Genomic DNA, 24409 nt, shown 5'->3' with positions numbered 1-24409 from the left:
GAAGAAGAAAGAAAGAAGAAAGAAGAAGACTTTTTAGTAGGCCTGTAGCGATGGGGCAAGAGGTAATGTTTTCAAACTAAAAGACGGGAGATTTGGATTAGCTACAAGAAGGAATTCTGTACTGTGAGGGTGGTGAGGTGCTGGAACATGTTGCCCGGAGCAGCTGTGGGTGCCCCAGCCCTGGGGGTGCTCGAGGCCAGGCTGGACGGGGCTGGGAGCAGCCTGGGTTGGGGGGGGACAGTCCCTGCCCACGCAGGGGGGGTGGGACTAGATGACTGTTAAGGTCCCCTCCAACCCAAACCATTTTATTATTCTCTAGCAGGGTGCCAGGGTGGGAAAGCAGTGCCTGTGCCATGCCGTCACCGGCGCTGGCTGGGGGTGCAGGGGTGGGCGCAGCCCTTCACAGTGCTGTCCTGCCCCAGGGACAAGTGCAGGCAGAGCAGGGGCCACCCCAGCCCGTCAGGCAGAGCAGCGCAGGCTATCAGTGCCACCCAGAGAATGGAAAGCTGCTTGTGGGCTCGCATGCACCTGCCTCTAGAAAGACAGACCAGGTAAGTGCACAAGGCGCCTGTACTTGAAATCCACACTCGCTCCAGCAGCCGTGAGGGTATGGAGGATGAGAAGCTGTGAAACCATCCCAGAGGCAACTCCCCAGCAGCACAAGGCAGGGGCTCCCAGCTGCTGAAGTCCCAGGAGCAGGCGGCAGCCTCGCACCACTAGGCACTGTCACACTCTGCACCTCCCAGCCTTGGCCTCAGCACAGTGGGGGACACAGTCTTACCCAAAAAAACTTTTTAGCTGCTCCAGGGAGTACCTCTGATTTTAAGACACACGTGCCCAAGGGCCGGTATTATGGTTAAAAAAATGGTACTTGGCACCCAGGTGGCTGTCACACTTCTCAGGACACTTCCTGCTTTCTGCAAGAAGCGCCTCGCAATGCCCCGCTGAAACCTGTCCTCTAGGCGGGCAGAAACGCAGGATGGAGCTGGGCTTGCAGCTCTTGGGAATGGGCAAAACATTCTGTTACCAGCTGTAGAAAAGGGACCCAGAAAAGGACATTACTCCCACCCTGAACATGCCCCTTCTGCCAGCCCTGCCTGCCTGCAGCCGCACACACCAACCTGCTAGTGAGCCCCAGGCACGCTGACAGACCCTGTTTGAGCCCCGTGGCCAACACAGTTGCACATGGCACTGCCAGGCCAGCCCCGGCGTACGCAGCCTCAGCCAGCGCCAGAGCCTGCCTCAAGTCAGCACAGAAGAAAGGCAGCACACAGCAGCATGCCCAAGCGGAGCAGAGGGGCTCCTCCAAAACGGGTAACTGGTCAGGCAAAAAAAAAAAAAAATTTTTCTTCCCACCGAGCTTCCTCCCTGCCTCCTCCCCATCGTCTCCTACGTGCCATTAAGCACAGACGCTCATACGTTAGTCACAAGGCGTAAACCGGTGTTGCAAATGATGTTGCGAGGCAGTACAGAGTTCAGAATAGCTAGTAAATCTCTCTATCCCTGCCACTACACCACCGCTTTTCTCAGGAATTAATACCTCTCCCACGGTTTCGGCATCCTGTGTTGGAAAGCCCAGCGCTGACCCCTGTGCTTTCAAGGGCTTGTATGTCTGGCGCAGACTTCTCCAGGTCCCAGACAAGACTAAATGCCTCGGTAACCTGTTCTTAAATGTCTGTATGGGCAGCCTGTCTAAACCTCAGCAGCTCTGCGTGCGGATCATGAAACCTGCAAGAAGCTGCTTTCATTAGGTCTGCAGGACTCAAGGCTAAGGCGCTGTTAATTATCAATACTTCCAGCATCAATACTCGCATCCTAGCTAGGAGGGGCAACCATTCTCTTCCCTTTGTGCCTCTCCCTGCTCCATAGCGTGACTGTGAGTTGTCGCATGCCTATTCCAGGTCCCTCACAGGCACAGCGAGAGGGTAGGAGGGGGTGGCAGTACAGATGAGATGCCCCTCACATGTGCAAGCAATACCACGCTACACCTGCCATGTCATTTCTGGGTTCGGTGCTACCAGTGGATACAAAGCATTGAACCTGAAGAAAGCCTGCCAGACACCAATACTAACATCTAAATCAAATGGTATTAAACACACAGAAGTTAGTAGCTCCAGGTGTTTTAAAGCAGAAAGGTGATGAATTGGAGTAACAATGACTGGAGTGCCACGAACTGTTTCCCCTTTTCCTGCAAAGAGCACCATGGCATGTGTGAGCTGTTCATCTTGAGCACAGCCTATGCCTCCTCAGATCCAGGGGGAAAACCCAGGACTGGCACTTGGCAAAGACCTGGGTGGAGCAAACAGATAGAGGGAAGTCATAGAAAGGCACTAGTGCACCATCGTCCTATTTCTGCTCTACGCTGGGGATAGGGGGAAAAAAAAAAAAAAAAAAAAAAAAAGAAAAAAGAGAGAAGAAAAGTGTGCACAGTGGGAGGAATAATTCTGACCAGATGAAGGAGATAGAGAGGTCAGTGCTAGCGAACATACCTCACAGCAGGGTTTCCATTATACAGAATATAAATGCCAGCTTCTTTATTCCCATAGATCTGATTGCTACGGATGATGCCTTTTCCGTTGCCAACGACGACAATGCCTGAGCGAAGGCCACTGTGTATCTTATTGCACTACGGTTTTATTTTTGAACATGTAGAGAGAATAAAAGCAAAAGGAAGGAAGGTCACTCAAAAGTGAGCAAGAGGAGGCAGCAACCACAGAGAAAAGCAGCGGCTCCCGGCTGGGGAAAAGATCAGAAGGGTAATTAATCCACCTTCGAAGAAAGCACTCTCAAACGGTCAAGGCACATGTCACTTTTACCCTGCTTTGGGGTTCTAGTACTCAAAATTTCCCTTCCCGTCGCGTCTGCAGCCTCTTCTTCCACCAGCAGCTTCTGTGCACAGCTCACATGGAGAGCTCAGTGCGGCCACAGGGTCACTGGGATGGCAGTTTGTATCTGTATCTCTGCCTCCCCCCCCCGCATGGTGAGGCCCTAGTTCCTTCGAGGACGGCTAAAAAACACGAGCGTTCGGTAAACAGGGACAAGGTCAACCTGCTGCCCAGCTGGGAACGCTACCAGTTTGGAGGAAAAGCTATGCTGCCGGAGAGCGGGGCTGCTGCTCCCATCCTGCCTGAGGCTGAGCAGAGAGCTGAGACCCTCCAACCAAGTCCCAGGATAGACAACATGGTGGGAGAAACAATTCACGGTACAGTGCCCATTTACTACCTTGCTTGCGTGAGTTCATTCGTTACGGAGAGGTGCTCATTTGACAGGGGAGCGTCCCCTCTATATGCAGGGATTTTAAGACACAGACCATTAAACAGAGCAGGAGACCATGCATGTACCATCAGGCAGCACTTTACTGTGCCTTGCCCTCGCTGAATTCGTTAATTCGTCAACAAAATCCTAAGGAACAGGCTGAAGGGCAAAACTAACAGAAGGTGTCTTCTATAACCCGGAGATGGATCCCTGCTGCCCCTTGGAGAGAAACAGCATGTGAGAGAGAGAGAGAGAGAGAGAGTGCAGTGCCCTCCAGCACGGCTTGGAGGAGTACGTACCAGAACAAGGGGGTTAGCCCCCTTACGAATGTCCACTCCAGCCTCACAGTTTGAATGAATGTTGTTGTCCGCAATCAGGCCTCCTGCCAACAGGCGCAGGAATATTCCCGAGGCTTTGCAATGGTGGATGTCATTCCTCAGCATGATAACCTGCAGGCAAGAGAAGCACCCGTAGCTGAAGTTCGGACAAGGAAGAGGACATGACCACAGGGCATAGCTCTCTCTCCTGCAGCTTCTGTGCATCTATGACCTCTCTGCCTCTCCTGCAGCCCGAGGTGTGCCAGGCACACAGACCAGCTGAAAGGAAGATCAGCGCATGTGGGCAAGCGCCACGGTTAAGCCCATTCAGCATTACCCACTGGCGTTGGTCCCTTTAGAGGACTGGGGACCTGCAGCGGTCGGTGCTGCGCAGCCAGAGCAAAGATACACTCTTGACTTGACGCATCCCTCCGCTGGACAAAGCCTACGTTCAGGTAGGCTCGATGGCTTCCTTCGCTGCCTTACACTTGCACACCCCCGACAACAGCGAGCAACCGGTTCCCATCCCATCTCCGCACCGCTCTTAGTGCGACAGACCAGTCTGCATGTACACAGTCAGCAACACACCGCCTCCTGACTCTTGCGGTACGGAGCTGCTTGGAGGTGACATGTCAAATGCCACCGAACCTCCCATGAGGCTCCCACGAAGCTGACCGGGCCAGTGCACTACAGCACACGTGCTCAGCACGCGACCTGTCCATCGCCTTGCACCTTCAGAACAAAGATTCTGCCGTCTGGGGACGGAAATGTCCCAGCCAGCAAACTGAAACAACTTAGTTTCCTCTAAGCAAATAACTAGTTTCAATATTTATGCAGCAGCAGTCCTTTAGTATTTTCTAGCCAAACAAAATCCCGTCTGAAATCCGTGTCTTACAAGTGCTAACAGATAACCTACAAATTGCTTTTGCATATCCCACTTCAACAAGCAACGCAGATCAGAAATGATATTTCCTTTTATTTGCTCAGTCCAGAAAGGTGCTTCTTTCAATCTTTCCACTGCCTGTGGAACTCAGCAGGACTTGACAGTTGCCTGTCTTCATCAGTCGTGCTTGGCTGTGCGGGGAGGGGGTTACAGGAGGCGAGAAGTGCAGACACCCGCTACAGCCAAGTCCCACAGAGCAGACCCCGGCCGAGGCTTGTCCTGTGCTTTAGGGTCCTGACCGTGCAAGGACACCTGCAGTGCTCCCGCTTCACATTGCGCCTTGCCCCCATCTCACAGCCAAGCATTTCACTGTCTCCTGTTGCCTGATGCTCTGACACCCACCTCCCGTCAAGAGCCAATTCCCAGTTGAGAAAATTCTCACTGATAGCAGCAGCTGAGCTGGTCTCATCTCCCTGCCATTTGCTCCCAGTTACGAGCAGGCTGCTGAGTGAACTGGAAGCAAACCGAAGGGAATAAAACCAGAATGCAGTCCAAAGTGCATACCTCTGGTACGGGTATCCCCCGGAAAGAATTCTCCGCTGCCAAGCAGCAAAGTGTTTCTGCACAGGCACCAGTGCTCTGCAGTCCTGTGGGGACTGCAGATGGGGAGCTAGCACCATCACGGCAAAGCCCTTTCCCAGAACCAGGCAGAAAAACATTCCCCTTCTTCCCACTGCACAAAACTTTTGTGTGCAGGATTTCAAAGCAGTTAAGACTGAAAAATAGGCCTAAATCCTGTGCTGCCTCAGCCAAGTGGTAGAGATAATGTTGCCCTGGGCAGGCACCTGGAGAGGGGCTTCCCGAGCCCTCCCAACACCACCAGCAATGGGGATTTTGGCAGTGGGGGGGTCACCCTCCAGCCCTCACGACCACTGTCCTGTCTGAAGGGGAGCACAGGCACAGAAGTGGAGAGCTGTGGGCAAGCACAGGGTTAGACGCTGCTACGCTGAAGGAAAAACTTGAGTTCAGCACTGTGTCCCCGGCCAAAATCTCTGCCTCTACCTGCAGCAGGCAGCCACCCCGAAGGCTCTCCTGAAGAAAGCAGGACTGACCATGGCAGTCTCCAAGTTTCTACATCTGTGGTACAGGCTGCGCGGGGAGCAGCAAAGGCGACAACACCTTTGTCGGCAGCACTTGTACAGGGCAAGAGTTTAATTTACAGGTAGAGCAGGCCTGACTACGTGACCCCAACATGTCACCAAGTTAACACCTCCAATTGCAATGAACAATACTGCTGCACGCAGAAAGCGGGCGGCAGCACATGCCCGGACTTTCTTTTGGGCTGGATAACCCGAGCAACGCGTAGTAATAATGATGCTGGTGGAGCAGGAGGGGGAAGGAAGAAGGCTCACAGTAGTCTTCACAGCACCTTACTGTTTTGTATGCAGCGCACTGCGTAGGTCAGATGCCTGAAGATGCTTCCTTCCAGTTTTGCTTGCCCTCGAGAATAAATTAATATTCCTCCCTTTCCATCCCTGAAAAGGCACTGGCGGATGATGCAGCCTTGCAGAGAGCTGGCCAGAGACTGGGCCTCCTTGTCCTGTTGCAGCTCCTGCTGCAGAGACTTGAGCTTAAGGTCCGTCTGAAGGGCATGCAGCCTGTCGCTTTGAAGCCTGCTGTCTGTGACATCAGCAAGCGTGTGACTGAGGCTGTGGGATTGATAAGGCAGTTTGTATGCAGCCCGAGCATCCTCTTCATTGTCGCTGCTTAAGTCACTGTCACTGGAGTTTGAGTCAAGGGCCAGGTACTCCTCCTCCTTTGCTGCCTGAAGGTTCTCTCTGAATTCAGTGACCTCCTGGGCCGAGCCAAGCAGAGCCTGAGCACCCACAGTAGAGATGAAGCTGCTTCGTTCTTCCCCTATGACAATCTCGCACATCCTCACTGGCTCCAGCAGTGATTCTCCCCAGCCATCCTGCTTGGCCACAGGGCAGCCAGCTGGGCTAGGCTCCCACACAGATGCTGTGCAGGACTTGGCCAGCATGGCCAGGTGCTTGCAGGCCCAGTTACGGTCAGAGCTCGGGTAGCCCTCCACAATTACGGAGGCGTTCTCACTACCAATGAACTCACAGTTCTCCAGGACACAGAGGGCCACACTGCGGAGGTGGATGCTGGACTGGGCGAAGGTGCAGAACTTCACCTGGCATGTCCCCGGTGCATGGATCTGCAGCTGCCCGCTTTCAAAGTTGCAATTGTCAAACTGGACATAGCCTGAAGTTGTCTGGAAGAGTAAGCACAAGGTGAGACCACTGCACAAAGCAAGAAAAAGCAGTCCTGGACGTACCATGAAGTCTTTGCACAGGAAACAAGCTCACAGTCACAAACACAATACGCATTCAGGTGTCACAAATGCAACAAGTTCACCGAGGCACAGATGCAGCGCTGCGAGCCGAGTTAGCAAGCGTCTTGCAACAAGCGATAACCACTGACTTTCTTCCCTGCTGGCAATATTTCCTTAACTTCCCCAACAAGACACAGCTTTGCAGTTTCAGCAAGGCCCAGCAGTCACGCATGGGAGCAGACAGGGACCAGATGTGGTAAGATTACTAAACCTTAGCAAAGCTCCCTACACAGAGGAGTTTGCAACCTTCAGAGATGCGTATTTGCCAGCTGGCATCGTTTAATGGACTCAGGGGGTTACTGGGTGCAGTGGCAGGTAAGATGACATCAAACATTGCTTGGTTGGCCTGCAGAGATACAATTCAACCCAGAGCCGTTAGCAAACTTGGTGGAAGGATGCTGCACCCACGATGCGTCAAGTGCAAAGCAACAGGTCAAAGTTTGTGCCATGCTGCTGCGCAGGCATCGTGCTGTGGCACTGCAGCAGGAGAAACACCACCAACACCTTGTTCCCTGGCTGTGGTTTCCCACCTAACTGGCAGAATGGAGCCATCCCTACCATGGCCTTCCTGCTTTGCAACACAATGCACGGGGCAATTTATGGGTGCTGGCAGGGCTAGTCTCTGCTTATCTACAGAAAAGGCCAACAGAAATTGAACAAGGTACAGAGGAGCCAGGCCAGAAAAGCTGAATAGCGTGCTTGGAATTCCGCTGTGCTCCTAATTTGGTTAGGAATCTCCTAAATTGTTCTTTTTTCTCCCCAGGTCATCCCGCAACTGCCTAGTGCACCACATTAAAAGCTTCACTTCTGACAGGTGACTGGGGCAATTTTACAGAGATTTCCAGAGTTTCCAGCCAAAATGCTGTCCTAAGATTTGTTTTCAGCCTTGAGTACTCTCAGAAGTGGTCATACTGCAAAGATGTTTTGAAATGCATTTATTTGTACTCAAAGATAACTATACAGAAATCCCTTCAGACCGCTAGCCTGCTCTGGACTGAATCATACCTTCCCTTTTTTTTTAATTAAAAAAAAAAGGTAATTAGAAGGGATGCAATCCACTCAGCTTCTGAGAGGCTGTTTGTGAAAGCCCTTCTGAAATTGCAACTCACAGGGTTTTAATGACTGCCAGTAGGATTGGCGTTAAGTTTGCTTTTTAGTTTTTCATTGATGGATTTGGGAGAAAACTCCCTCATTCCACTAACAGCAGGTGAAGGGCCGTACCATCACCCTGGACTTTCAGACTGATTAAGTTCAATACGTCACAACAATAAAACGGTGAAAGGAAATGAAACTATAAATCATAACCAGTGATGGGCTGACTCATCACAAGGAAGGGCTCATTTGTAGAGGCGCAGCCCACAGCTGCGGCACTCACACTGGGCACATCCCACTCTGGACCAGTCAGCAGCTGTCCATGGGGACCAAGGTGTTGTCAGGGTGGACCACAGCAGCAGGACTGTGCCTGTGATTCCATGCCCTGGCTTAGCTCCGGAGAAGACCCTGGGCATCCTGGCCAAGGGCATCCAGTCCACGCTAAGGGCAGAGCACACAGCAGCAGCAACTGGGTTTTGGGGCAGCAGGGCTGGTGTGGAATGCATTGTGGGCAATGCTGGCTCCCGTGTCCAGCCTCTTGGGCCACCTCACCACGAGGACAGTTGGAGCAGCAGCTGGGGAGAAGGGGAAGATCACTGAACAAAGGAAAACATCTGCCAGCCTGGGAGCTGGGAGCCAGAAACATCTTCGAGAAGCACAGCTGTGCCTCTGAAGTGCAGCCAGGTATTGGAAAAAAAAAATCTCAGGATCCCATAGGCATCCCGGGATACCACCAGTAAGTGCAAAAAACCAGGGACTGTAATAGCAGCTTTTCATCTGGAAAACAGGAACAGTCTAGGAAAATAAAATTGCTCTGAAAACCCAAAACCATCATTATCCATTGGCTACTCCAAGTGAAAAGTGGAAATGAACAGCATCTATTGGTTGCTCAAAGTGGTGGTGTTCCACAGCCTCTTAAACACTTATTTTTATCCAAAACGGAGCCTTCTCTCTCTGAGAACATCCCACCCTGCACGTATTTTCCCTTTACTAAACTGGCTGAACTCTCTGCATGAACCTGCTGTGAGATCTCGGACTGTAACACGAAGTGTCTTTGATGCAAGACTCTGTTACCTCGCCAGTCCCCTCTGGCCCCACTTTTGGGGTTGGGTTGGTTTGCCCTCCCACCTCTGGGATGGCTGGGTACCCTCCTGGGATGCTGTGATGGCTGTGTGCCTCTGACCGAGCGAACGGTACTTGGGTTCAGGCAGCACCAAGTAGTCCTTGCTGAAGTCAGCCCTGCTGTGCACGCCACCAGAACAGTGCCAGGCCAGACCTTCTCAGGGACTAAGGAGTCTAGGCCATGTCTTACCAGGAGCTAACAGCACCAGCCTGAGCTGGGACCAGACAAAACTAAAACTGCTACAGCTGCGCACCTGCACAAACACCAAAGACGGGATTGCCTGCAAGTCCAGCACTTTGTACTGTACAAATATGCAGCCTCATGAGCCCACCGAGCCCTCCTGTATGGCAGCAGGCTGCACGGTGGTGACATTCCTTGAGCAGTGACCTCCAGGTTACTCTTTGAGGCTGAGAGACCCCTACCCGGTGTTTGATACCTATAACAAGGCAAGCAACCTTTTACATTAGGCCTAAAAGTATATTGTATGCTACCAACATTTATATATCTGGCTGCAGCTTAATTGTTAGAAAGTGTCGTAATAAATAGTAGAGTGTTTGACCACAGTCTAAATTATCATTTAAATCATCATTTTAATCAGTGTCAAATCACTGTCAAGTCAGTGCTTCACTACCCGTCAATTATTGCTTAATTACTATTCGATTACCATTTAACTGCCATTCAATCATTGATTAATTATAATTTGATCATCATTTAACCATTAGCATAGCCTTTGTAGCTTACCCCACAACCATGACCTCTCTTAATAATTCACCTGTGACAGTTTGGCCCCTTCTGAAATCTATCTGACTCTATCCATACCTGTACCGCATATCCAAATAATCTATCATAAGCATGTCCGCTGCTGTGTTGGTGGTGAGTTTGCAGGCATTTACCTACTAGTATTTACCTGCTTGCTTGCTGCTGTAACGTTGGTTGTTGCTATATGACTGATTGTTTCTATTACTGACTGCTGTCATACTATTCATTGATACTGTACTATTGATTGCTGACGGTAGTTTCTAATAGCCCGAGATGGGCATACAAATATATATATGCATGTATATAAATATATGAAAATATATGCATGTATATATTTATATGTGTTTGCTTTATTAATCGAAAGCATTCTTATTCTTGCTAGTAGTGATTTGTGCGGCATCTGCGGCAGCCTGCAATCAAGCGGAGACATTCTGAGGACGAAGCCCCCAGCCCCCATGCATCAGGGAGCCCCGCAAACCCCTCGTCACACCCTCCCAACGCTTGCAGGCTGGGGAACCCCCTGGGCCGTGCCACCTCGGCGGCCTCGCCATCCCTGCTGCCCCCGCTCCGCTGAGCCTCACCTTGTAAAGCACCGAGGTGAAGCGGGCCGGCATGAAGACCACGTTGCAGAGGCGGGCGGTGGGGCAGTGCTGGTTGATGCTTGCCAGCAGCACCACCTTCCCCAGCTTGCCCTGCCCCACGACCTCCACAGGCACCTTCAGCAGCACCTCGCTGTGCTCCTCGTGCACGCCGGGCAGCAGCACCAGCCGGTCGTAGGGGCTGGCGACAGCCAGGGCAGCCCGCAGGCTGCTGAACTCGGCCACTGCGCCAACGCAGAGCCGGCGACGGCCCTTCCTCCTCTGGAAAAGGGAGAGGCAGTTGGAGGACTCCAGGGCTTGGGTGGTTTTGGTCCAGGTTTTGGAGGCCAGGTAGTGCTGCTTGAAGGTGTCCCTCCAGGACTGCGGCTCCACGTCAGGCTGGACGGGCCAGTGCGGGTGCCTGTGCTCCAGGCAGCTCAGGCAGAGCTGCCGCCAGCGCGTCCTGTCCAGGCTGAGGACGAGCTCGTTCCAGGCCCTGCAGACCGAGCTGCAGCGGCCCAGGTCAGGGAGGCACAGGTAGGATAAGATGAGCTGCCACAGCTCCACGGGCAAGCCGTCGGCCTCCATCAGCACCTGCCAAGGATGGGACACAGCGTCAGCGGCGAGCCCGCAGAGTGCCGGGGCACGGGGTGGGAGGCGAGGTGGAGTCGGGGCAGGGGGACACAGCAGCCCCCACGGCACTTGCCTCTCCAGAGACACAGCCAGCCAGAGGCAGGCCCACCTCCCTCCACCACCACGGCCCTTCCCTCCGTCTCCTGCCAGCCCCGCAACACCCCAACAAGCTGCCCTTTTTCGGGGCACTTAAAACTTTGTGGCTTAACCCTGGGGCTCCAAGGCTGTGCACATCCCTCAGCAGTGGGGCTCACAGGACCGTGCCGTGGGGGAGAGGGCTGCGCTGCGAGCCCCCCAAGCCCAGCCTGATGGCCCTACCTGGGATGCAGGGCTCGTTAGGAAAGGTGTGAGGCTTTCTCCAGAGGCTGAGTTCATGCCGTGGCCCAGCACACAGGGACACCAGCAGCACCCTCCGAGCAGAGGAGGGATGGAGAAGAAGAAAGCATTCACGACTGCAGCACCAGCAAAGCGGGCACGGCTCCTAATGGAGCCCCAACACCTGATCCCACCCTGGCATGAGGCCACTGCTGCTGATGGCATGCAAGACTGTGCCCCTCTGCTCCAACTCAAGCCACCACCTGCCCAGCATCATTCCCCATGCCCTGCCCTGAGAAACGGTGGCTGCCAGTGGCACGATACTGCTCCTGATTGCAGGATTTGAGCCCCCGCTTCCTACGCTGTCCCCTACCCGGTGCATGCAGCAGTGGAGCCTCCTGATGCCCCGTGTGCTTGGCGACCTCCCAGCACTCTCCAGAAAGTGTCAGACAAGCAGCTTCACGGAACAGGGAGGTACCTCACAGAATTTATCACTTGGTATTTGAGAGTAGAAGCGTTATTATCAGTGACCAGAAAGACAATAATACAAAACAGGGAACTCCACCATCTATTAGCATTCCCCCCTGACGCAGCCCGCTTCATGCACGTTCTCCACTTTACAGCAGCTAGGGATCAGTGCTCCCGTGCAGCGGGAGCCCTATGAACAACACAAAAAAGCACGTATGTCCACAAGCTGGTTTCAGGTCAGCTGAACGGTCACGACAGCCTTTGCTGGCAGGAGCAGCTCTGACCCCACTCCCGGCAGTTTTGGCTTTGCCCCTGCCTACCCCACCACTGCCAGCTCATGCCCACTCGCGTGCCAGGAAACGCACTCCGGCAAGGAGTGTGGTTACGCTCTAATGCCAGGGTTCACCTCTCATATGATGCTGTTAAAAGCAGCCAGGAACCAGGCTCCCTTTCTTCTCTCAGGGGTGCACGCTAGCAAGGCAGGCGAGCACTTCGCGCTTTGAAAAAATATTCTTTGACCAGCCATGGGGAATTTTACTTCTGCTTCCAGAGAGCTGGAACCTCTTAAACGATTACAGTTCAACCCGTAACGATAAGCCTGTGGAAGGGAGAGCAACGGCAAAGAGAAAGCGCTGAGCATCGTGCCTGCTTTAAGTGTGAGATGAAGCCTTCACCCTCCGGTTCTGCTCAGAACTCTTCCCGTGTCGGTGTCCGTTCCCACGGCATTGCAATGGCAATGGGCACAGCTCAGCACTTTCTCTTTGCCATCGCTCTCCCTTTCGCAGGCTTACGGTTATGGGTCGGATTGTAATAAGCCTTCCCGTTAAACTTTGCAATACAAACGGGAAAAATAAACCCGAGCCATTGCTACTTACTCCTAAAAGTTAATCACCGGCCGCGGTACCTGATCCCGGAGCCTCTGCGCGAGGGGCGGCACAAACCCGGGGCGGCGCTGGCGGCTGCGGAGCTGGAGAAAGACGAAACCGGTGCAGAGGCTCCGCCGAGCCGCTCTCCCTCGGATCGCAGCGCACGGCGCTTCCTCCGCGGCTCCCTCCCGGAGAGAGCTCCGGTACCCAGGCCCTCTGGCAGACCAAGCCCTGTCCCGCCGGACCCGCCGGTGCTCGGAACTCCCGGGGCACGCTGCGGCCCGGCGCTCTGCCCAGCGGGGCTGCGCGGAGGAGACGCGCCCGGAGCCTACCGGCGGGGGGTGGCGGAGGACGGACAGTCGGGGCGGGGACCCCAACGACAGGCGGCAGCCCTTCCCGGCGCGGACACAGAGCCACCGGGAGCTGGCGGCGCCCCGGCCACGCGGCAGAGAGCGCAGCCCGCTCGAAGCTGCCCGGCCCGCCGCCGGCCGCGCTCGGCTCGGCCCCGCCCCGCCCCGGGGGAGGAGCTTGGGGGCGGGGCGCCCGCGCGGTGCCGCTGATTGGTCACGTGCTGGGGAGGGGCGGAGAGACCCGACGCCCCCCCCCTCGCGCCCGTCGCCGGCGGCGCCGTCGCGTCAGGCGGCGCGGTTGCGTGACACGGCGGCGCGCGCACGGCGGAAGGCCGCGGGGCCGGCGGAGGCTCCGGTCCTACTGCTGCCATGGCAACAGCCGCAGGTGCGGCCCGCGGCGGGGCCCGGCCCGGCCCGGCCCGGCCCGGCCCGGCTCGGCTCGGCGCGGCGCGGCGGCCGCGCAGGCGCACGGGGGCGGGCGGACGAGCGCGGTTCCGTTGGGAGTGGGCCGCAGCCGCCGCCCCGCGCTCCGCTGCCCTGCCGGCCTGACCTTGAGGGCGATCCCGGTCGCGGGCCGCTGGGAGCGGGGCAGCGCTGCAGGCCCTGGCCCGGGAGGGAGCGTCTCCACCGGCCGGGCGTAAGGGGCGGGTGCCTTGTGCCGCCGGCCCGGCGCGGCCGCGGCCTCCCCGCCCGCCCGCGCCTTTGCAGCTTCTCTGACTCGGGCCTGGCTGTTCCTTTCAGGTCGCCTGATGCCGTGCCCCGGAGGGGCTGCCGTCGCTCCCGAGCGTTCCCCGCACGCCGGTGCCGCCGCCGGGCGGCCCTGCCGGCGTCGTGAGGGATACTGAGGCCTCCTCGGCGGTACCGGAGCGGCGGGTTTGGCCGCGGGGCTGCGCGGCGGGAAGCCCCGCGCCGACAATGCGGTGAGTGGGGGGAGCGTGCTGCCAGCGGGGGGCTGGCGAACCCCGGCTTCGTAACCTGGTGTACCCCGTACCGGTGGGTGATCGGCTGGAGGAGCAAACGAACAGATACGTGGGTTCAGTTTTGGGCTCCCCCCCCCCTCCCCCCCCCGGCTTGTCCAAGAGGGACCGGCGAGATGCGGGCGTGTGTCCAGAGAAGGCCGAAGGGGCTGGAGCACAAGTCTTGCAAGGAGCATCTGAGGGGACTGGGATGTTTAGACTGGAGAAAAGGAGGTTCAGGGAAGGCCTCATCGCTCCCTAGAGCCTGACTGGAGGCTGTAGGCCCAGGGGGGAGGTTAGGGGCCGTGTCAGTCTCTTCTCCCGGATAACGAGTGACGGGACAAGAGGAAGCGGCCTCAAGTTGTACCACAGGAGGTTTAGATGGGATTTTGGGAACAATTTCTTCATGGAAAAGGTGGCCAGGTATTGGAACAGGCTGCCCAGGCAGATGGTGGAGTTACTGTCCCGGGAGATAGAGAATCGTAGAGTTGTTTGACTTGGAAAAGACCTTTGAGATCAAGTCTGACTGTTAACCCAGGACTGGCAAGTCCATCAGTAAACCCTGTCATGAAGCACCGCACCTATGCATTTTTTAAAGACATCACACACTTCCCTACTGGCAGATCCAGCAGTTACACCAAAAGGAGCATGCAGCTTCTGAAACTAAATTAAAGGTGTGTCTATATATTTTTTTACATTTTTTTTTATTTATTCGGAGTTTCTTTTGAGAGGAGAAATACGTTTTGGCTGCGTGCAGCTGCCACCCATACAAATAACCAGTTGCCAAAGGCCTTTTGAATCATCTCCATAACGGCGTTGTCTCTGGTGAGACTCCACATCGTTTAGTTGACTTAGCATGACCCACTGTGCCCTGTTTTAAGACGTGTCGGCAGATGTGGCTTTTTTTAGTATATGCAAGGAGAACTACTGTAATCCAAATGCGAGTCTGAGCAGGTGCATATATAAATTGGTGTGTAAGCCGTGAATCGTAGTCTCTGGTATTACTTCTCATATTGACAAAGACACTTCATCTTTTTAAATGATGTAGATAGAACTTTCAGTTGCCAGGCCTTAAAGGATTACATAGTGTCTAACTGTAGGGAAAAGCCAGTCCAGGTGTATATGAGTTTTGGTTTAAAAATAGCGTACTTTGTCAAAAGAATCCATAAGGTTTGCTTTGAGCGATCCACCTTGTTTCTGTATAGCTTCCACTATACATGTGCCCTTCACCTAACAGCCTGTAGTGGCTGCACCTTGAGAAACGGTTCCTCATGCCCAGCAGGAGTATTAGCCCCAAATACCACTTTGAAACCATGGAAATCTCATGCATGTTGCTTGTGGGGAGTATCTGAAGTTCACAAACCACCACCAGCCTCCCTTGGTTGTTACTGACTTCACTAAAGCTGTGCTGTAGTCTTAAATTAGGATTCAGATCAGCTGCAAACCCCCCAGCTTTCTGCAATTGCTGAAATAAGTAATCCCATTTTAAATGAGGAAGAAGCGTTGCCTGGTAATGATTGCTTCAGTACTATTCTGGTTTATTTGGTAGAACTGTCTGTGTTTGCGTGTCCTTCGGGGCCTCGGGTCTAGCCGAGTGCAAGGTATTGAAACTTTGTGACAGATTGTGAAAGTTACGGGTGGCTTCAGGAGGCTGACTGTCCTTGTGGATGCTGCTGCAGGCTGATTTCACTGGAACTTTCAGAAATTTTCAACACTCTGTTAGAAGAGTTCTTGTCCTTTAACTTAAGTCTGGGATTACGATTGCATGCAGGCCTTGACTAGGATAGAGTTAATTTTCTTCATGGTAACTGGTATGGGGCTGTATTTTGGCTTTATGCTGGAAACTGTTGAAAACACTGGGATGTCTCAGTGCTGAGCAGGGCTTGCAAGTGTTAAGGACTTCTCTGCTCTTCACCCTGCCCAGTGAAGGAGTTTGGGGGGGGACACACAAGTAGGACAGCTGACCCCAAGGGATCTCCTACACTATATGATGTTTGCATGGCAATAAAACAGGGAGGGGGAGGTTGGTGGCAGGTGATGGGTGATTGGCGGTGAGTGTTTTCATTTGCATTGCTTGCTTTTCTTGGGTTTTATTTTCCTCTCTTTTTGTTGGTTTTTTCCCCCACTCCCCTATAAAATATTTTTTTAATTTCTTTTTAGTTATTACATTATTTTTATCACAACCCGCACGTTTCTTTCTTTTACTCTGCCGGTTCTCCCTGCCATCCCACCAGGGAAGTGGGGAAGAGTGAGTGAGCAGCTGTGTGGTGCTTAGTTGCTGGCCAGGTTAAATCACAACAAATTGTTATTTAAGTTATCTTTTGTTTTCTGCCTTAGGAAAAGGCAGACTGGAATGTGGAATGATAAGAATTTTTAATACTACTGCATGTCTATTTTTAAAAAAAAAAATTTTTAAATTATTTTTTATTTTCTTTTTTTTTTTTTTTTTTTGAATCTGCTCTGTCCCTAGTGCCACCGTCCTGGTGAAGTGTATTTTATTACTGTGAGAGTAGACATTTCAACGTTTAAATTCCTCGGCATAGTGAATGAGGAGACCTAATGCGTAAGCTTCCTCTTGTTAGCTGTAATGTAGCACTTGAGAAGTTCATCTCTCAATTTCCTTCCCAATTTATTTCTATTTTAATTTGAAAGTGTACAGAAGGGAAAAACTTCAGGTCTCTGAGAAAACGGTGCAGCGTCTGTCCAGTATTCCATGTGTTGCTTTTCTCCTTGAAATTTTATGGGCTTTCCGTGGATGTCAAGTAGCAGGTGCTGTTTGAATGATCCGCTACCGTGAAAAAAGCTGCGGGGTCACCTGCAGCTCTGCTTATGTTTGTTCTTTTCTTCTTTGATGTAGGGAAGGAGAACTGAGATATACTGCGGTAAGAAAAACAGTATGATGGATTCAGAACGTTCTGCCCCAACAAATTCAAAGAAATACCTAAGCAATGACGTAACAGCTACCTCTGGTAAACATTATCTTTGTGGCTACTGTGCGGCCTTCACAAATATCTCAGTCACTTTTCCCATCCAGAAGGTTCTCTTTCGACAGCAGTTGTATGGTTTGAAAACAAAGGATGCGGTACATCAGCTGCAGAAGGACGGACTTAGAAATCTCTATCGTGGCATCCTTCCTCCGTTGATGCAGAAAACGACAACGCTGGCTCTGATGTTTGGCTTGTACGAAGATTTCTCCTCCCTGCTCCATTGCCACGTGAGCGCTCCTGAACTACTCACTCGCAGCATGGCAGCAGTGCTTGCAGGGACCACGGAAGCTATTCTTACACCTTTTGAGAGAGTTCAGACTTTGCTTCAGGACTACAAACACCATGATAAATTTACAAACACTTACCAGGCTTTCAAGGTACTGAAAGTCTATGGGATGAGAGAATATTATCGGGGATTGGTGCCCATTCTGCTCCGCAATGGGCCCAGTAATGCACTCTTCTTTGGCCTACGGGGACCTATCAAGCAGTGCCTGCCTGAAGCAACTTCTTACAGCACTCATTTAGTCAATGACTTTATCTGTGGAGGGCTGTTGGGTGCCATGCTGGGATTCTTGTTTTTCCCAGTGAATGTTGTAAAAACTCGCATGCAAGCTCAAATTGGTGGTGAATTTCAGTCCTTCTCAAACGTTTTTGTGAAGATATGGCTGGAACGTGATAGAAAGCTGATACACCTTTTCAGAGGGGCCCATCTGAATTACCATCGCTCTGTCCTGTCCTGGGGCATAATCAATGCAACCTACGAATTCTTGCTAAAGATGTTGTGAAAACCACTGTCTTCCTTTGGCTCTTCTGTTCATTTGGGTATTGGCATGTGTGATGTCACTTAATCCCAGGGAACAGTGCCTGCGTAGTGTGAAAGGTAATTAGTCTTGGCCTTCAGTATTTATGGGGTGAATGGTGATGCATCTAAATCTTGGTGCAATTAAGATGAAAGTTTGAAAGTATTTATTTGCTGGCAAGTGAGTTTTCCCATAATGGACCTAATAGACAAATACAAAGTTTTGGAGAAAAAGGAAAAAAAAAAAAAAAAAAAAAAAAGAGTATTATATTAGTCCTGCAGCTTGTTCTGTATCACTCCCAAAATTTCTTAACGCTCTGTGATGGAATGTACTCCACCATCCACATTGTAGAATATAAAAAATAAAGGAGGGGCTGATGAAAATTGATTCCCTTAACCTGACAGACTTCAAAATCTCAGTTTAAGAACTGCATTTTCAAATGCTTCTGGGTCCCAAGAACTTCTTACTGTTTAAATCTAAATGGATGGCTCCAGTTTGAGGATGACTGAAGCTTAGACTTCAAGCTTAAAACTAAGCCTACACAAACTCTTCTGCCAGCTGTTTTGATGCTTGGCTTTGAGATGAACATTTCATTCAGCAGTGTTAAGAGAAGTTACTGAATGTTTAACTTCAGTGTAAGCGGACTCCAGTTCAAAGTGGGATCTCTGTGTGTACATGTCTGTGTGCCTTCATGTGAAAAGGGAAGAGTAGAAGGAAGGAAACACCAAATTTAGTAAAGCTTTAAAGTGTCCTTCCTTGTTAAAAAAAAAAAAAAACAAACCTTCTACTTGTAAACATCAAATTTATTCTGCTTTTTGTTGGGGTTTTTGGTGGTGGTGGGTTTGGGTTTTGGTTTTTTTTTTGGTTTTTGTTTTTGCATTGCTGCTTTTTCTGTTGCTTAATTCTGTGGGGCCAGGAAGAAAATGGCCCTTTCTGTAATACAAAATAGTCCAGCCTCCTGCAGCTGTGACAGTAGTTCACAAACACAGCTCTTTTGTACTGAGATTTCTTGTCTTTTGCAAATTACTTCTGTTTTATTTGGGCTGTGGAATAATGGATCACAAGGAGGTGGATTTTACCTGAAACTTGGGAGTTCAGCCTGCTTGTTGTGTACTCTAAAACAAGTTCAGTAAGACAGATGTACAGCAGCACTGACAAGATGAGGTTTTTGGTCTGTAAGTGTAGCAGAGACAGTAGCCAAAGATGACTTTGGAAGCAGCTAGGTAGGAAAGATACAGCGCTTGGAGATGTGTTTGTGGACTTCTGTAGGTGAGGCATGAAAAAGACTTCACCGAAGTAAGAAGTGTCAAGTGTCTGACAGGCTTGGGAGGTGAGACAGGCAAGACTTGAGGCCTGAGAGAAAGGGAAAGAAGAGCAAGCGTGACCACGAACAAGGTGACTGTCTTAATACAAAGCATTTGATTCTCTTGGGGGACTCCCTGTGAAACTATACATATATATATAATTATTTTGGATGATGGGGGACAGGAAAGCTTTCAGAAGCTGGTGTGACTTGATCTTCTCGTAAGTTTTGGAGTGGCTATTACTTTGCATTTTCCATTTGCTAAACTGTCCTCAAATACCGATGGTAATCAGTGTGCTATAATCATAATAGAGTCCCTAGCTTCACAGTCAAAAATGGCCAGGCACAAGTGAGCATTCTTGTATCCAAATGTTGTGATTATTTGCATTTAAATAAAATGTTTACTGAATGTTTGTTATTGGCAGATTCTGATTTTTACCAGTGTACTGTTGGGGGTTTTTTTTTGTAATCACTCCTTGATGGAATAAAGACATTTGCATCCTGCTTTTCTGTGAAAGATACTATATACTTCTGTAACGTTGGGAAATCTGAAGCGTTGAGGGTAAGGTTTTTAACACAAACCCACTACTCATTGATGATTGGCGTTACTGTGGGGGGGGGGGGGGGGGAGGGGAAATGTAGTCCTGGTCTGTCTCTGCTTAGGCAGCACAGTTAGATGGAGCGCGCTGTAAGTCTGTCAGGACAGAACTGTGCTTGAGTATCATCTCTTTATAACCACCGCCAGTTTTCCAGCACGCTCAGAGGAGTGTGCTTCACAAATGACAGGTGTTTCACGCCTAAGAGGACACATACTTAGTGGATGGAGGGGTCCAGTGAGTTTTGGCACACTGTGAGATGGAATAAGTCACGTACCAAACGGCATGTGTTGGCCAGGCCAGGCCAGGCAGAAGGAGCTGCAATGCTTCAACTAACAGAAGGGGAAGAGGAATTCCATCAACAACAGTCAACAGGAATACTGCTGAGAGAAAGACGGCTGGAGAAAGATTCCTTCAGCAAAACTTCACGAGAACAGCAACGCTGCCTTCAAGGGTTTGCTGTCTAAAGGTGCTGTCTTACCCCACGGGTGCTGTCTCAGGCGACAGAATGGGTAATTACGCCGAGTTTGTAGTTAAGCATACATATGTCCTGCCTTCTAGGCTGTGTGAGTGAAGTGTTCTTTCTCACGAGCATGCTGGGTGGCAAGGACAGTCGCAAAGAAACCTGCAGGGGGAGAGAAACCTTCCTACAGAGGCTGTTTGGCTCGAAGCAATCTTTTTTTTTTTTTTCCTAACTTTGCTGGGGGGAAGAGGCAAGAACCGGTGAGCATTACAGAACACAGCTCCGTGTAAGATAAATACATTAAAATAGATTTTAATGAATTGAATCATTAAATGTTTAATTTATTATGCAAGCAAGACAAACTGTCCACAAATAGGAAGTTACTGTACGGCTTTAAGTACAATTATTTTCAGAGTAGTTCTGATACTGTCTATACTGTATTAAAAGGCTACAATTTTTACTATGAAATCTCAAGTATTTCAAAATATTCTACGTGCACAATTTGTTCTGGTATTAAAAACATTAATTAACTGAAGACATTTTGTGCTTAAGAAAATGCACCTTTGACTAAGATCAGGAAATGAGAAGTTTCTTTTTCCTGCAGGACAAAAATATTATGGGCCATTGACTTTCTCCTTTTACTGCAACTTCTTAGAATCTTGTAAACTAGATTTTTTGAAAGCTTTCATTTGGCAAGTGTGTTTCTTTTTTTCTAAGAGTTCACATTTCATATAGCAACAGTTTTACGGTATCAGGACCTTCTCCACATCAGTGTTACCCAAATAAAAAATAAAAAAAAAAGCACCACAGAAAAAAAAAACCTCACAGAATCAACCAAGGTCATGTTCCCTGCCCCCCCCCCCCCCCCCCCCCCCCCCAAACAAAAAAAAAAAAAAAGGAAAAAAAAACCAACCCCAGAAAAACCCGATGTTTACATTCTACTTCTGGTAGTAGGCAATCAAACTGTCCTTGCCAAGCCTCCAAGAGTGCAAACAAACGTGCATGTGTGTCTACATCATCACTGTGCTTTTTTCCTATCCCAAATAGTTCCGTTGGGAGGTTACACTTTTTTCCCTGAACTACCCCTGTTTGACAAGTGGACTGATGCCCCGTGGCTGGATGTTTACTGAAATACACACAAACACCCACCCACCCACCCACAAAGTACACACACGTGAATGTCATTGTACAGTCCTATTAAGAGTTTCTGTCTCCTTCCCCACAAGTATCTTAACAGTGCTGCAGTGATTTAAAGACTGACCTCTAACGAACACTCCGAAAATGCATTTGCTCCCACAACAGTCACTGGATTATTACAAAAAGAGCACTTGTTCCATTCCTGTAGACGCTGCTATATGCTGACGTTCCTATACAGACCTTAATTATGCAGGTCATCTGCTTCTGCTGATTTGCCATGCTGCGAAGGGAGGAATTCTTTTACTACAGAAGTTAAAAGAATACAAACCCCATGCATTTAAAAAACATCCTGCATGCTTTACAATCCAACTGAGAGCTCTGTCTTCAACAGAAATACTGTCACATTTATCAAGTGATGTTAACACTTGAGTGGTTGAAAATAAACCGCTTGAAAGAAATCTCTGGTTACAAGCCCCTACCATATTTTGCTGTTAGTGCAGGCTTTCGTCTACCATTTGAAACGTTTCCTTCTATTTGTTCCAGACATTTCTATCGAGTTGCGGAAGGTTAAGAACTCATCTTTTGAAACATAACAGTAAGATAAACCTTTTTTTTTTTTTTTTTTCGTACTATCTAGAAATCATCCAAAGCTTACCAACCAGTACTTCATGAATTCAGTAAGGCAAGGTAATATTATTCAGAGAGAACTGAAAATCACTCCTTCCACCAAGATGCAACTGCAAAGCATATCCGCTGTCAACTACTGAACAGTGTTTCAGTAAGCGTTCCGTGAACTTCACAGGTAAAATAAGACGAACTTTCATTTGAAAATGCCCAAGTATCATTGAGAAGGAGCAATCAAATGATCAAAATGTAAGATTACCCTACTTACTCAAACTTCTTACAAATGTAATCAGAACTAAGTCACATTCCTACAGTATACAGGGACAGAATTCATCTTAATAGGAATCTGCTGGACATGCCACAAAAGCTCCATCATCATCATCATCATCAACCCCCTTAACAAGCTCAGCTTTTACCAGCAGTCCTACACTCCTGCTCAGCAGCCCCGGCTTTCACAGGGGTTGGGTCAACCCACCGTTCTTGGTGCTATGCACTGCAGGTAATGCCTAGATGTCGTGACATATCTCGCTTTGGAGTAACAGTTCTTTAGACAGGAAAGTTCAGTCTCCAACGTTTCAGCACAATACTCTGGTAAAAAACAGCGTATCATGAGGTAGAATTAAAAAAGTAACACTCAGTGCATATTAACAGGCATCGAATTAAAGTCATAAGCAACCTACCTACCAGTTCAAGGATCTTCTGACAGGAAAAACCAAAACCAGCCATGAGAACGAACAAACAGACCCACCCAACCACTGCTTTTGATTTCACAGGTGCTTCCTCGCCTCGAAAACAAACACAGTTCAAGCCTGTGCAAACAGGAAGATTTCTTCAAAATGTTACCTGTAGTCCCTCCAATGATGTTTAGTAAAACACGAAGATGAGAAAAAAGCAGCCTAGAAATGAGGAGAGAGAGTGCACGTGGAAAAAACCATCACGTCCAGCGCAGGGATGGGGGGAGAACCTAACAACTTCTAGCGGAGGGGCATGCAGAGAAATGTGAGTGTTCACACAGGCACACTGCATTCTGTTTGAAAATTCTGAATTTCAGAACTTCAGGAACAGGAAACCAAACACTTCACTGGACTAACGTCAAGAATGCAGTATCCACGAGTTTTACAACATGCTACTACAGGAGTATTCTGATGGTTTGTGGGTTTTTTCCCCCCCCCCAAACAGCTTGGCCAATTACAAACTCCTTGTAGCGTATCTCCTCTTTTGCATAAAAATCTTGTATTCCACAACTGCCCTCAAAGTTTTCTGCACAATTCACTGCCACTGTTTTAAGTCACAGACAAGGGGAAACCTCCCCTGAACTGTTTCTAACACATCGAAGCTCTGCCCCCAACATAGGTTCAGGTTCACAGGCTTTTACGCGTACACAAAAGGAGCTGGGTGCTAAAGGAAGTGATGTATTTCTAACTGGTCTCAGATACACCTGTGTATTTTTTTCATTCAGTCACTAGGCCCCATTTTTCACGGCTTGGCCGATTAACAAAGTGAAAAAATACCTTTTCATAAATTGCGTTCTTTGCACGCAAAAGTTCCAAAAGCATTCAAAAGGTACAAGTGTGGGAACCTCAGAGTCAGCGTTTTAGAAAATGGGGCATCTCTCTTAATTTACAACTTCGTCTGTCTACTTTCGAGTTCAAGACAATGGGTTCAGCAACAGTGGAATTGCTCACAAGATACCCCATGGAACACTTCAACCTACAAGTTCCTGCCTGAGAAGACCATGGGCATTTATTTCCATTTTAAGCTGAGTGTATTTGCTTAAAAAAAAAAAGAAATAGAAAAAAATTTTTAAAACTTACTCCTCCAGCTGGATGATACCATCACCAACTAATTCTGTTAGAAACCCATGAGAACAGCAAGTTCAGGCCTTCTACCAAACAGCAGGAGTCTTGTCAGCTGCACATACTTGACTACTCGAATGTAATCCTTTAGCAGTCCGTTGCTATAGATGATGAAACCCAATGCAGAAGTAACTAACTAGTCCTCAGATTAGCAAATGCCCAATATTGAAGGCTTCGAATTCCTAAAGAAATTCTCCAAAACAGGGAATAGAAGATTATTTTTTTTTTCTCGTCATGCAGAGGAGCCTTAAGTTTCAATGACTTCACCAACAACCACAGTATGCTACCTATGCAAATTCAAAGTTACAAGAGGATCGTCAGGCTTATGTGTTTCCAGCCATCTCATCTTTATAGGTGTCTTCCTTTTCCCCAAAGTTGCAAAAGGTTTTGTAAGAATCAGCTTTTAAAAAAGCAAGCTCTGTTGAGCTGGAGACAGTGAACACTGAAACAGTACAATCCCTTGTAGGTAAAGTTTCCTGCCGAGTTGAGTGTGTGATTGGTCAGCAAAACCTTAGTGAAATACTGAAAAAAAAAAAAAAATAATAATCTTGGAACACCTAAGCGATGAGAATATTATAAACTGATATGGACATACGAGACTGAAATAACTGCATTTACAAGGTTAGCCATATGAACTGCAGGGCTAAAAC

General features: G+C 49.7%; 2 protein-coding genes across 5 annotated transcripts in view; one reads left to right on the top strand and one right to left on the bottom strand.

Annotated features, from left to right (window-relative positions):
• FBXO10 (F-box protein 10) overlaps positions 1–13172 on the bottom strand; it is a 21847-nt gene extending 8675 nt beyond the window's left edge. For 2 of the 4 annotated variants that reach the window (XM_027784815.2, XM_027784816.2), the window contains exons 1-5: positions 11357–12688; positions 10409–10999; positions 5885–6733; positions 3555–3704; positions 2490–2626 (exon numbers count right to left, since the gene is read on the bottom strand). In XM_027784815.2, coding sequence (XP_027640616.2) covers positions 2490–2626; positions 3555–3704; positions 5885–6733; positions 10409–10999; positions 11357–11578 — 1949 coding nt within the window. In that variant the 5' untranslated portion in view covers positions 11579–12688. The other 2 variants (XM_027784819.2, XM_027784818.2) reach the window with 2 other exon arrangements.
• Positions 13173–13288: 116 nt separating this feature from the next.
• Positions 13289–19587, top strand: SLC25A51 (solute carrier family 25 member 51). Its single transcript, XM_055791358.1, has 3 exons — positions 13289–13422; positions 13779–13957; positions 16851–19587. Exon 3 carries the CDS (start codon positions 16890–16892, stop codon positions 17763–17765), a length of 876 nt encoding a protein of 291 aa, XP_055647333.1. The 5' UTR covers positions 13289–13422; positions 13779–13957; positions 16851–16889; the 3' UTR covers positions 17766–19587.
• Positions 19588–24409: the final 4822 nt, after the last annotated feature.

This window comes from Falco peregrinus, chromosome Z (genome assembly GCF_023634155.1).
Source record: "Falco peregrinus isolate bFalPer1 chromosome Z, bFalPer1.pri, whole genome shotgun sequence".
NCBI lineage: Eukaryota > Metazoa > Chordata > Aves > Falconiformes > Falconidae > Falco > Falco peregrinus.
The sequence above is the reverse complement of the archived record's forward strand: the minus strand, read 5'-3'. Positions and strand labels throughout refer to the sequence as shown.